The 13,841-nt window shown below is 48.0% G+C and overlaps 1 protein-coding gene across 1 annotated transcript in view; it reads right to left on the bottom strand.

The window, feature by feature from the left end:
- Window positions 1-13,841, bottom strand: part of CAMTA1 (calmodulin binding transcription activator 1) — a 267,647-nt gene that overhangs the window by 45,475 nt on the left and 208,331 nt on the right. The window contains exons 7-8 of the mRNA XM_074161814.1: window positions 11,808-11,961; window positions 1,969-2,109 (exon numbers count right to left, since the gene is read on the bottom strand). Coding sequence (XP_074017915.1) covers window positions 1,969-2,109; window positions 11,808-11,961 — 295 coding nt within the window. The remainder of the gene's footprint in view (window positions 1-1,968; window positions 2,110-11,807; window positions 11,962-13,841) is intronic.

The raw sequence follows: 13,841 nt of genomic DNA, 5'->3' as shown, positions 1-13,841 counted from the left end.
CAAGTTTTGGAGTTATTTAAACATGCCCGGTCCCAGTGCAAAGCCTGCAAGGCCAGGGCCATTGCCATCAGCCGTGGGTTCTGCCCCACAGGCCCTGCTTCATCTGCGCCATGGATGAGACCTTGGCACCCCGTGACAGGCGCCCGGCTCCTCACGCTGGATGATGTCGGGTTTTTTGACAACTGCTCTCATGGGCTGGATGCTGATGGGTAATCTGGAGGTGACAGATGCCATATCATGCTCCTGTCCCTACCATCACCCTGCCATCTAGACTGCAACCCTCATCTTCTTGTCATCATTGTGCCTATTACAGCTGCCAATCAAATTATTAAAGTAGTACATTAGCCAGCACAAAGCAAGCTTTCCCTCCCGTAAGGACGGAGACTTGTTTCTCTTGTTGTAAGCCATTCGTACGCTGACAGATGAACATTTTGTACTTTGAGAGGTCGCACGCAGAGCCCAGCCATCAGCATGGGAGTGGCTGAAGGAGGCTCAGGCAAAGGTCGCCAGAAGACAACCCTCCGCGGAGCTCAGCCAGCTGGAGCCTTTGCTGCCCCGACAGACGATGAACATCACCCGCGTCCTGGGGGCTTGGAAATGAGGGAGCATGAAGTAAATTCTGTCTGCAAGGGCATCTTGGCCATGAACTCTGGTGCAGGGACTGCTTTTGTTGTTTAAAGAACAGCCCATGAATTTTTGACGTTTCTTTCCTTAATTGATTCATTTTCCCTAGAATGAGGTAAGAACATTAATTATGGTACTGTATAATGACTAAAGGGGGAAAGAAACCTCCTCCTTATAGCTAATGGCTACAATTATAAATGCCATCTTCTGGGTAACATAAAGCCTCCGTGTAGCCGCTGCAATTTGCAGAATCTTTTGTTCCTTGCCCTTGAAGGGGAACTTCTCTATTATGTGCTCAAGATTTGAATCAGGTCACTTAAAGTAGTTCAGGACAGTGCTTTTGAGACTAAACACAATGTTAAATCTCTCTATTCTCCTAGGTATAGTGATGGGCAGGAGCACGGGAGAGGCTTTCACACGCTGCCGTCTCTGCAGATGACAGTCAAGAATTGGGAATGTGCATGTCAACGCGCAGCCGGTACGAAACAAAGTGATGCTGTTACGCTGAAAAGCATGCAGCAGGCTTAGCACAAGACAAAACATCAAAAGGAAGAATAAAAGGATTCATGTTCAGATCTGCAAGCCCGGATCAAATGCTGAGCCTTAAGGGTTGAATTTTAATCCAAACCCAGGTATTTCAGAGGTCATCGTTCCTATTTAAATCTGGATTGTATAATGCAGCTGCCCCAAAAAAGAAGAAAAAATAAACCCTTTGAAGCACTAACAACTTTCCTTTATAAATTTCACTAAAGACTTATTAATGTGTCATATACTTTAATTGACCAAAGTACTAGGAAGAGGTGGCTATAAAACAGATGAGTAGGAAAAGTGAATCACTCAGCTTCCCACTCTCTAGATAAAATGCTAACACTATGGATGCTGTTTCTTGCTCAAGACAAAGCCATCTTCTTTAGCAGGAAAGAAATCTCCTGTATCTTCATGATACCTAAATAAAATGTCTCATTCTGGTGATAGCTTGTAATTAACCACCTGAGCCCATTTTCTTCAGCAAAGTGGGCTGCGGGGCAAGGAGTTCAGAGCATGAAGTTGGAAGAACATCAAATTTTGAGGCTTCGGTAACAAAATTTGAGCATGTAGAAGAGAATATGCCTTTTTTTGAGCAGGTCACATATAGAGAGCCTTTGTTAGAACTTGCATGTTACAAAGTGTTGATGTTTTTCCAGAAGTTCCGGCTGCATCTTTTTATGCTCAAGACCTTCTGCCACCTCCGAAGTCACTCTGTCTTGACGTTTCATGACACAGCATTTCCAGCACCTCAGTACCACAAATCCCACCCCGAGTCCAGACCGAGCCACGCTCCATTTGTGCCCCCTGGGAACTCACCCAAGGTACCAGTGCAGAGACAGTTGTGTGTCCGAGGCTGCGGCTTGGTCTGGTGGCTGTCGAGGATTTGCTGCACAAGCTGCTCCACTGAGAACCCTGAACTGCTGTTTCCATTGCTGCACGTCCACTTAATGCCATGAACTGCAAAGAGAACGGCAAAACTTCCCATCAGAAACTTCAGAAACATGCCAGAAACCATCAAAAGCCACTCCAAAAGAACAGCAGAAACCCACTCCTGCAGCTTTTTCTCAGAACTGAAGAAGACCTAAAAAGTTGCAAAAAGTGCAATGGTTACTGATTTACTATTCTCCCTGATAGCCATAGGGTTCCAAATACAATTCCTGGGATTAGGTACATACAGAGGAAAAAAAACTTTGTAGAATATCTTTCTCTGCTTCAGTTTGCTGTTAATGGTGGCTCTAAGCTGAAAAACTGTAAGGACTATCCGCATAGTGCACATAACCTTCATTAAAAACCTGAAAACAACAAGCTACTTGTGTTTCATTCAAGTAAAACAGTACAATTCCAAGGAGCATTTTAGATTCTTTTTCTGTCTAATGTGAAAACAAAATTAGTTAGTTTTATAATAAAATCAGCAGCCAACAGAACACCAGTATAATAGCAAATACAAACCTTTTGCCAGGTCTTCATCGCGTTGTCAGATCCTGGTTGGCAGCAGCGAAGACTGACTCATGTTTTGGGAGACACTAACAGACACTGTGAGCTCCTCCTCAGACCTGGATAACTTTTTAGTAATTTAGGAAAACAGACAGGAAGGTGACGTTGCAGAACATGTTGCAAACTGAAGGTGGGGACTCCCTTGGCCTATCACCATTTAAATAAGAATGCTAAACTGCACACTTATAAATTATTTGAATAAAGGCTCCCTCTCAGAATTTTTTAGACGCAGATTTTCACATAACAGTGATATTCTCAACGTGACTTACAACGGAAATAGTATTTATAAAATATTTTCTCCATAGAAGATTTTTTGAGTCACTTATTATCTCCTTAAATGTGTCTCTAAGCAGTTTACATGTGCATATTATTTATTTATCCTTTGTGTGCACTAGAGCTCACTTGCAGATTTGGGAAAGTGCTGGTTGGTGGCAGCATCGTTTTCAAGACGTCCCCGTGCCTGACGTGCTGCCTGTTTTCAGGAGTGTCTTTGTCGTTCTCCAGCAGACCATGTTCCTTGCATATTTTATTCTAAAATCCTTAACCAGAATATACCAAATCCAAGTGAAAACTCCCTCAGGCTTGAGCTTTGTTGGATTAAGCTCTAAATACACAGATCCCCGCGCAGAGAACGTCCTCGGCGTGAGGTGGTGAAACACCAGCAACAGCAGGTTGGGCTGATCATCTCGGTGCAGCCCAAGCACCTGCAGGATGGAGCCACAAGCTGAGCTGCTTCACATGAGAAGGTCAGAAGCAAACGAGGGCATGCCTGTGACCACTAATGACCATTGTCAGAGAGGCAGGATATCGTGTGAATCTCCTTTTCTCCTCCCCGATGCTGATGATTTAGTACGCTGTAAGAACTCCCGGATCTGCTCCGTGAAGCAGTTTTATTGCTTTTTTTATCACCTGTTGCTGTGTTGCCTCATCACCCACTGATGTTACTTTGCCTAACAGCATCTCATCTTGGTCTAGTTTTATAGTACAGAATTCGTATTTTTATTGGCTGGGCCTGATAACTTGCAGAAATACTGTAAATAAGGTTTACAAGTATTCTTCCTCATATCACTATTTAAAGTGCTGCAGTTAGTTTAGTAATGAGTCCCTCTGTGCTTGCTTGACAACCACATTTATTGTTATTGTACCCAACAGACTTTGCTTTCTAGTATGTTCACAATTTTGAATTTCCTCTTAACATGCAGTATCTGTTATTATGCCTAAGTTTAAGTGTATATACTCTTACCACTTCAGTACCTCCACTCACATTCATTTTATTATTCTAGGTACATTATTCTGCCACATGTGGTGTTATGCCTGATAAGTGACGTTCAAATAGCAATTTTGCCAAAAATACATTGAAAGTGAGATTAAAATGCAGTAACATATTTGGAATACTTTCAGCTATACTATATAAAAGTTACTGAACTGTAATTATTACTGAGAAACTTTGCATAGAGTTATTTCCAGTTACCTCAGAAACGCTTTCCTGAAGAAGAAGTGAGCTCAGGTATGCGTTGCGAGATACAGAAGGTCTGTTTCACAGCAGAACGTCAGAGTTTGGGCCCCGCTGCTGCTAAGCCCTGGGATGAGCAGCGACTCACAGGGGGCAAGCCTGGTGAGTGAAACCTGTCTTGTGGCTTGTGTATTCACAACGATGGTTCTTAGTCTGAATCAAGCTGTGAGCTGGAAGCTAAGAAATAACGACCAGCTTTATAGCAGGATTTTATAGCATCACACCTATTGTTTTCAGGTCTTTCCAGTGTAACAAAACCCCATCGTGGATCCATTGCTGCTGAGGAAAGGTCCTTCTCTATCCTTGCTCCAGCTGATCCTAATGGGCTCCGGCTTCTCTCCATGTGGCACCTCTTTTTTTAGTGCTTATGCTCCCTGTATGTTATGAAGGTTATAAAATAAAAAGCCAGCGAAGGGTGACAGATTGCAAAAAAAAAAAAAAAAAAAGTCTGGATGCTTAATGCAAATTATGCACTATCTTGGCACATCCAATATGCAGATTTTCTCCCTCCTCCTTTTAAAGAAAAACTCCTGTGAGCTGGTGAGTTGTTAGCACTGAATACCAAATACTATCAAAATGGCTTTTAACGTGTCATGCTTGGCTTCCTGACACATAATGAATCAGCAGGAAAGGAGATTTCTATAGGGAAGAAAGTGCATAATGAACGGAAGGTTAATAAAAAGCATACACACACACTCTTCCTGTTTCTTAGAAATTCAAAAAGTGAAACCACTGTAGGACTACATTTGATTAAATATAGTCATAATGTAGGAACACAAAAAAAAAGGATAAAAAGGTTGAAGCTTAACAGAAATTCTGGGAAGTGTTTTAATCTGGGTTTCTGTTCAGACTCCTCCTGCACTTCCTCAGAATTTAAAACAAAAGCTGTGAACCGCTCCAACACCTTCCAGCGATCCCACGGACGGGTCTAAAAGCTGCTGCTTTACAGCAGCAACATATTCCTTGGCACGCACCCTCCGCAGAGCATCAAGGCAGCGGAACCAGGGGAGTTACTGGTATTTCACTGGGTGGCTGAGGAAGAGAAGTGAGGCCGGAGGAAGGTCCACAATTCAGAGTGCCAGTGCTGCCCCCAACAGAAACGCTTCCAACCGCTTTTTGTGAGAATGGGATCACACCTCGCTTCTCTCTCTTCCCTTGGGAAGAAAAGACAATAAAAATGACCTCCCAGTAAGCTGGATCAACTGACAGGGCTAGAGTATTTGGAATAATCAAGGTCAGGTTTCTGTTTGCGCCTCCCTCTGGAGGTATCTCGGGTGGCTCAGCTCAAACCCCCACACCAGAGCCCTGCCCCCGGCCGCTCCCCCCAACACAAAACACTCCAGAAATCCTACAGGCGCTGACCCCAGCGAGCCAGTCCTTTGTCCCAGCGCTTCCTACATCAACTCCACCAACTGTTGACACCGGGCAGCTGTTTCCATGGCGATGGTCAATTGGAAATGGCAGCCTTGTCCCTTCAATTTTCACCGCGTTGGTGCCAACAGAAGTGAAGGCCTTGCTGTGATTTCTTAGTTCGGCTGGAGGAGATTTTCATTAGATTTATCCTTTTGCATCCAGACGCTCCCACAAAATTCACTCTGATTTTCCAGCCGTCAACTTCCACTCATCATTGGTTATGAAGGAGATTTCCCGAGCCTTCTGCTGGGGTGAGAGGGGAGCATCACCCTGCTCAGTCGCTGTGCCTTCGTGGCACCTCCCGAACTCCAGTATCTCTGCAAGGACTCGTACAGGGGTTTCACTCTTGGCCGTTCTTTAAAGAGAACTCTCTCTTCCAAAATGAAACCTTTCCTTGAAGGTTTGCCCAGATGCGACTGGATGCTTCACAGGGAGAGGGAAGTGCATGAGGTTCGGGTGCCCACAGGAGGATGTGGCTCTTCTGGAGCTGCTCGGAGCGAAGCTGCTGCCACTCTTACTCTGAAGCAATTGTTCCCTGCAGCCACATGAAGTTCAAGGCTGCTCGCACCGGAGAGGACGGAGCTGAAGCTGCCTCCCTCCGGCCGTTCTCCTGAGCCTCGGAGGGTCCCTGAGCCTCCCACGTCCGCACGGAGCTCACCTGCGGCCAAAGCCGATGGCGCCGCCCGTTCTGCCCTTTGGCCGCTGCCTCGGGCTGGGACCCCCCCGTTCCCCTATGCGCCGAGTTCTGGCATCGCGTGTGGAGCCATTGCGGCCGGTTCGGGGGGCCCCGCACCGGCAGCCCCCGGGATCGGCCCCGGAATCGGCCCCGGGATCGGCCCCGCGCGCGCCGCCAGGTGGCGCCAGCGGATCAGGAACGGGCGGGCGGGAGCGCGCGCGGGGGACACGCGTCTCGGGTTTTTTTAGGTTTTTTTTTAATTCAAATTTTCTTGCTGGCCGGTTTTGAGGGAAAAAAAATTCTTCCAGCGCTCCCGGCTCCTCCCGCGGCAGCACCCGGCCGGTCTCCAGGGCTGCCCCAGAGTCTCGCTGACGGACAGAAGCCACCCCAGACAGACGGACATTTATTAACATCCCGGTGGAAGTGCCAGGAGAAGAGGACCGTCATCTTAGTAGATGCTCTAGCACTGAGTCTGACAGTTACTACAGCTGAATGCTGAGGAGAGGAAGAACAGAAAATAAAGGCTGGTTTGCCCATGGCACCCTCGGAGAGGGTCTGCAGTTGCTGCATCTGGTTTAATATCCAGCTTTTAGGGGGACAGGGAACTATTTGGTTTACCTTTCCTCAAGTTAATGTCCATTTCTACTAACAGTCCGGTTTGTTACTACCAACACTCCATTTCAGAGGGTGGGATTGTTTCACCGTGGCATCTCCAAATGCAGCTGAAAGACTGCCCAAAGCACCAGGGGAAAAATGGCTGTTAATGTTGTTTTCACCAAGTGGAACTTCCTACAGGAAGGAAACGTGGGTTTACCAAGAAGTGACCCTCAGTTCCCCAAGGACAGGCACAGGAACAAGCTCCTCTGGGGACAAAGCCCACCACAGATCCAAGAGGGAGAGGAAAGGTGCAGTTCTTGCACGTAACCGGTGTTTAGAGCAGCAGAACTGCAGTAACAGGAGGGGTAAGGGATGCCCTTACCCCCTTCTCTTGGCAAGAAGATACGAAATGGACCAGTGGCAGATCCTGGCCATGCAGCTGATGGGAATGGGGGGACTCAAAGTCCTGGTGGCCAGTGGGACATAGGAACCTACTGTCATATTTTCATTCTAATAAAAACCCCATAGCCAATTACAGTAACATGTAAGTACTATTCCAGCAAAAGTGGACATCTACATTACTAAAACCAAACCCTTTAAAAGAATCTAAGTTACTTTTTTACATGGAGGTCAGTTCCATTAAGCTGGCAAGCTTCAGTTTCCATTGAGTGTCACTTCATAGATCTGACAAGCCCGCTGGGGAACAGTAAAAATCATCCCATGTAGCATTTTGGTACAACTGATCTTTTAAGATTAAATAAAATAAAAAAAAACACCCTTAAATACAGTTACTGAAATTGAATATAAATTTAAGTCAAGATAAAAATACCCAACAACTCAATTCTTCAAACCATATTAATGCCCATGACTGCTATCTAAACTTCATTCTGGTCTACGAGCGTGCAATACCCCCTCCAGTTGTGACCACACAGGGATGCAGTTTGAGGTCACCTCCAGGAGCCCCAGATCATTTCATGGCACAGACAGAAGAGAGAGAATTGGTGACTCCAGGGAGAGGCAAGAGCTGCCCAAAGGTACCAGGTCTGGCGGGTGCCAAATGAACCCCCCATTTCCCTGGCTGCGTGCAGGCAGCACGAGCAGCAGCAATCAGTTTCCAAGCAGCAGAGGAATGAAAAAAGCTTTTTTCCGAAAGAAAGATAGCTCTTAATTATAGTGGACCTGAAACAAGGATTGCAACGTAGCACCAGCTGTGAGCCTGTAACTCATGCTTTGCCAGCTGAGGGATGAGAAAGCCAAAAGGGGATGATTTGGAGAAACCCCCAACATGAGCTGGCCCAAATTTGCTGATCATATGGAGTTTATATACAGAATTCTGCTGTGCTGGATTCTGCCACTGCATTTTGCTTTTACCACCAGATGCCTCTAAGGACATCTGCTAATCTGTTCAGAGAAATCTCAAAGCAAGACTATAACAGGGCACAAGAGGGGGGGTAAAGGAAAGCAATGCCAAATTGAGGCCCATTCTTCATACCAGGCATCCTGAAATGACTTACAGGTGCCTCAGACAACGTTCCCGCAGAACGCGGGATCATCTATTATCGCTATTCATTTTGCACAAATGTCCCGAAAGGTTGCATTCATACAGAAGCAACACACATGATGATCCGTTTGGTTCAGACAACCCGTCAGGATTGTCACAGGTCTGCCATCAGAGCAGGATGTTCTGTAGAGGCTTTACAGCCCTCCCTGTGCTCCCTGACCACGGACCATCATCCTGCTGGGGGCCACAAACAGCGTGTCCAGCCCCCCCGGCTTGTCTTCTTCAGTCCCAAGGACTGAGGTCTGACGAGCCAACAGCGATAGTTCAGACAGGACATCAGGACATCATGGGTGTCCCAGCGTGAAGGCAGGTGACAAATGTATCAGAACAAAAATGCAAAGCCATGAAAACTGAAGTCAGGCTGATTAATTAATTATTTATGGTCTCAACTCAGTTGGAGACATTGGAAAAAGCCCCAAATCCTCAGAGCATCTGCAGTGAGTATTTACCTTTCACGCATGTTCAGATGTGTTAATTTCAGTCTCTTAATTAGTTCACAGACCAGCTACGTTAGAATAAGTTAATGGCCTTTCTGTAAAACTCTCAGATCTGTATGGCCACCCCGGAAAGGTATTTTTTCACCCATAACCACCAGCACAAGCACAGGCACAGCATTAGGAAAAACCACCTCAGAAGCCAGCCAGGCAGCTCTGGCTTCGCAGAGGTCTCCTCCAAGTCCAGGACAGGAGCCACCTCTCAGCAGCCCAGACCTCCATGTACCACTCTGCTCAGGGAGGGGACACAGTCTGGTACCCGGTGCCCGTGCCTGCTGAAGCCTGGGCTGACTTTGGGGTGACACCACAGGGGAGGGAGAGGGAGCCGAGTGAATTATGGATGCAAGAAACGTGAGCAAACTCCCTGCTCACCCCAGTCAGGGTCTCTGCATTTCAGGAAAAACAGTTTGATGTATCTGTCTGGCTTAGGCTCTCGGAGCGGTGCCTCTCTCCCTGCCAGCCATCTGCCACATCACTTTGAGTTCTCCAGGCACACACAGCCAAGAGAACATGCTCCCAGCCCTTGGCTGCCACACCACTGACTCTCTGCTATCCTACATTCACAGATAAAAGCTTTAATAACTGACAGAGGTCAACAGCTTCAGTACCCGACTCTGGTCTAGGCTGAGGAGGACTTGAACAAACAGCACTTGTTCTCAGCGAGCCAAGAACTGAGCGCTGTCACGAGCCGCTGACCAGGAGGAGGGTCTTCCCCGAAGGTAAAACCAGTATCAGCTTCTCCCAGTTCTGAATTACGTCAATAGTCTGAAACAGGAGGTAAAACCCTCCTGCAGGTACAGCATTTGGCCTCGGACCCCCATGCACACCCTGGCTGGATCACCACTAACTTGTCTTAAGCGCAAAATTCTTATGAAAACTGGCAACCAAGAAAACAAAAAAGAATCAACAAAAACCTCACACAGCTTCCAAGTCCAGAGGAATAAAACCAGATGAACCGCAACACGGAACAGGTGAAAGGGTGAGACTGTCACCAGTGACACGAGGCTTTGATTAAGTCATTGACAAACCTGCTTTAGGGCAGAGACATTTGGAAACATCAGGCAATCAAACTGTGAAGCCTGTGAAAGAATGTGATTAATGCAAAAATGTGATGAAACTAATGTGCTTGGCTCCAGAATTTCATGGCACACCCAATACTGGAAACAAATCTGATGGCTTCTTGGCGAGCAGTGCCCCTCTGCCTTCCCCCAGCATGGTTATCCATGTCCTCTGTTTTCTAGGTCTGATCAGAATCTAAAGCTTTTATTTTAGCTACATTTCTAAGGATGCGTTTCCCAGGATATGTACCCATAAACAGAGACGTGTACATGCATATATACTCTGAATAATTGTGCAGAATCTCACTCTTCCCTCCTGAGACATAAAAGAGCCAAGTGTTATTAAATTTATGGCGAGTTTGTTGTAGTTTTCACATAATTTTCTTGATGCACTGCAGATTTTTTAACAGGCTGCCACTTCCTCTCCTGTTTAATGTTGAGGTACTTGTCCAGTCTCAGCTACACCTTCAAAATCTTGGATTTCTGTCTAAGGTTATCAGTCCCAGAGGCAATATTCTGTTTAGCAAACGCGTCATTTTCTCTCTTCTCTTCTGCCCTCCAACTTTGCATGGGAAAGGAACACACGGGTCTGCAGAGCGCAGGATGCAATAAAGGAGCAGTGCAAACCCAGATGACTGACGCTGCCGTCAGCACAAGGCTGATCTTTCGCCGGTGGTTGAGACACATCATCATGTACTTCATGGCTGTGACCTCTAATTACGGGAAGCTGGGCAGGACACCAGCATCCCACCAGGGGCAGGGGTGAGGGGGAAAAGCAGACCTGGTGTTTGTTGACTTGGATGCAAGCACCTCCATTGGGTATCGTGGCTGCTGCAGTTAATTTTCTCTTGCTCACAAACCCATGTTATGCCTCACCTTTCTGCCATTGCAAAAAAGATGTTTGTGTGCATGTTGGGACATAGTCTCCCGAGGAAGCCGTACAATATAACTGCTGTGTGAAAGAAAACACACTCCAGGGCGGGCGCAGAGAACCCCACAGAGCTGCCTGTTTGTAGACAAACCCCCCAACGGCCCTGCGCACCTCAGCAGCCTTCTCTGGGGGAAACCCTGAAACACCCCGCTCCATAAGCCCGCCTGTGAACGACAGCATCCCAATATCTGAATGACAGCCCTCCAATATCTGAAGGGAGCCTACAGGAGAGCCGGAGAGGGACTCTTTGTCAGGAAGTGTAGTGACAGGACAAGGGGTAATGGTTTTAAATTGGAAGAGGGGAGATTTAGATTGGATATTAGGAGGAAAGTCTTTCCTGTGAGGGTGGTAAAGCACTGGAACAGGTTGCCCGGGGAAGCTGTGGATGCCCCATCCCTGTAAGTGTTTAAGGCCAGGCTGGATGGGGCTTTGAGCAACCTGCTCTAGTGGAGGTGTCCCTGCCCATGGCAGGGGGGTTGGAACTCGATGATCTTTAAGGTCCCTTCCAACTCTAACCATTCTATGATTCTGTGATCCCATTCCGATCCAGCACCGAACCACACAAACACGGAGTGCCCTTGGGGAAACCTCCCTGATGACACCACAAAGGGTCTCTGCAGCCAGTAGGTGCCAACAAACGGCACGTGAAAATGCAAGACCATGGGGACAATTTTTCCCCAGTGCGTGGAGGGGACCTGTCTGGAGATACAACCTTTCTGGAGATAGTCTGGGCAGCTCTCACACTACACATCCCAGACATGTTGAATAGTGGGAAGAGAGAAAGTGCCTGTAGACCTGAGTTGATTTTGACAGTGACAAATGACTCCTTCAAAGGGAAGGTTGGTGGCAGTGAGAGACATCGTTATCTAAATTAACCCTTTGTAAAGCAAAAGAGCGAGAAGGCCTCCAGATACTCACACATCGGTTTGAGCTGTCCGATGAGTTCCTCTTTTGTCCACTTTGCCCATTCCTTCTTGTCTGTGTTGATGGAGCAGAGGATGGGGCCGCAGGGTTTCCCGCAGTCCTCGATGGCGGGGACGTTCAGGTAGTGCACCAGGACGATGTCTGGGTTCTGTGGGGAGAGCAGAGCAAAGGTTACATGGTTGGGCCTCTTCCCTCACTCAGGTCTCTCTGCATTTGCCTTCCTAATTGAAACTATGACAAGAAAGCACCATAATTTGATGCCAGGATGTACCAGATTTCCCTGAGATCAGAGCCGTTCTTTAGAAGAGCAGTGCGGAAAGCCGAGGCGTGGGAGCCACGCAGCTGCCCCCGGACCCTTCGCTGCCCCTGCTCCTGCTCCCGTGTGTGCCCAGGGGAAGCCTTTTCTCCAGCCCACGCAACACCCAATACTTCCAAAAGTCCTGCCAACACCAGTCGCAACAAACACCAGGTAATTTGCTTTGGTTTAATGGACCTGCGGTCTGTTCGTTTCATCAGTTCTGGTCCACATTGGGCTATTTCAAATATATGGAAATTCACCCGAGAACGTGAGTAACAGCCACACTCTCTGTACGGAGGCAGAAAGAGGGAGGGAAGGGCCAAGGAGTCTCACAAACAGCATTACGGAGTGCCCCATCAAGACAAGCCCGAAATTTCTTGTCTTTGGAAGATCTTGCAGCTCTGTGACGACAGCAGCGAACTGCAGCGGGTTGGGACTGGAAGGCATCGTGTCCTCTCCAGACCTGCCGTGGGCTGCTCTCTCCACGGGGATGTCCCATGCTCCCCCCTCTCCCCAGGCCCGAGAGGGGACATGGCCCCGCGCTGCAGCATCGCCCCATGCCGCAGGCGCCTGGGGAGCCCAGCAGCGCCTCACTCCCTGCGAGGAATGAATCGCCTGAACAGCAGAGACAGAAGCAACCCTGCCAGTTTCCCAGCAGCATCCCGGGAAGATGGTACAACACACAATAACCGGATTGAGAAGCTCATTTCTTTCCCTTAAGTCATTTACTCCTAAGTTCACAAACTTTAATGACTGCTTTGGAATTATTTATAAAAATAAATAGGATAATGGTGTAATTAAAACTCTAATGTTTCATTAATGCTGTTAGAGCCCCGTTCTGAGTGGGAGAGGGAACAGAAGTCATCATTCGTTTGCAAAGGTTGTGCTAATGGGAGCACTTGCGTATGAAACCCGCAGAGAGTGGGGAGCAGCACGTGGACACCCGCACCGAGGAGAGACCAGGGGAGTTTAACTTCTGACGGGGCAAACACAGCACAGAGGCGATGGACAGTGTGCCGGGCAGCTGCTGGAGCTTGGGGCTGACCCTCCACCCTGCATGTGGGGAGCATCCTGCAGGTCCCCGCGGTGAGGGGACACCTGGTAGCGTCCCCCCGCTCCCCGAGGCTTCCCAAGAGGGTGCCGGCAGCTGAAAGGCCACCCCTCCACGTGGTGACCATGTACAGCAGCATGGCCAGCACAGCAGCCCCCTGAGCCTGCCCTCCCTCCCTCTGCATCCCCCACACCCCGGTACACAGCAGGGCTCCCAGAACCAGACATGTCCCTCTGTCTGGAGGAGAAGCTCTCCTGTAAGTTAGGAAGACACGCAAGCAGGAACTTGCATTTTCCCCCCTCTACTGTTGAAAGCTCCAAGCAGGGGATTTTCCCGTGAAGATTCTGCCAGATTGCACTATCAAATTCTTGCAGCCTGCGTTAAGAAGAGTTGCATCGCACAGGGAAGAGGCAAAGAAACCTGGTAAGGAACTGCTAGCATCTTATTTCAGAGCAGTTTTGGAAAGCGCTACAGCAAAGAAAACTGATGGCTGTTCTATTCCTGAGATTCTCCTGGAGACAAGCAATTTTATGTTCGAGTTTTACACATTCAAAACCTCCCATTTCACGGGGCTCATCTGCCCCAGATGAGAGACAGCCACAGAAGGACACATCTCTCCTTCCACACTGCAGGGCAAATCCTCAGGTAACTGCGCAAAACGGAGCTACTTTTCCCTTTC

This window comes from Numenius arquata, chromosome 20, assembly GCF_964106895.1.
Source record: "Numenius arquata chromosome 20, bNumArq3.hap1.1, whole genome shotgun sequence".
Taxonomy (NCBI): domain Eukaryota; kingdom Metazoa; phylum Chordata; class Aves; order Charadriiformes; family Scolopacidae; genus Numenius; species Numenius arquata.
This window is presented reverse-complemented; position numbering and strand designations above follow the sequence as displayed.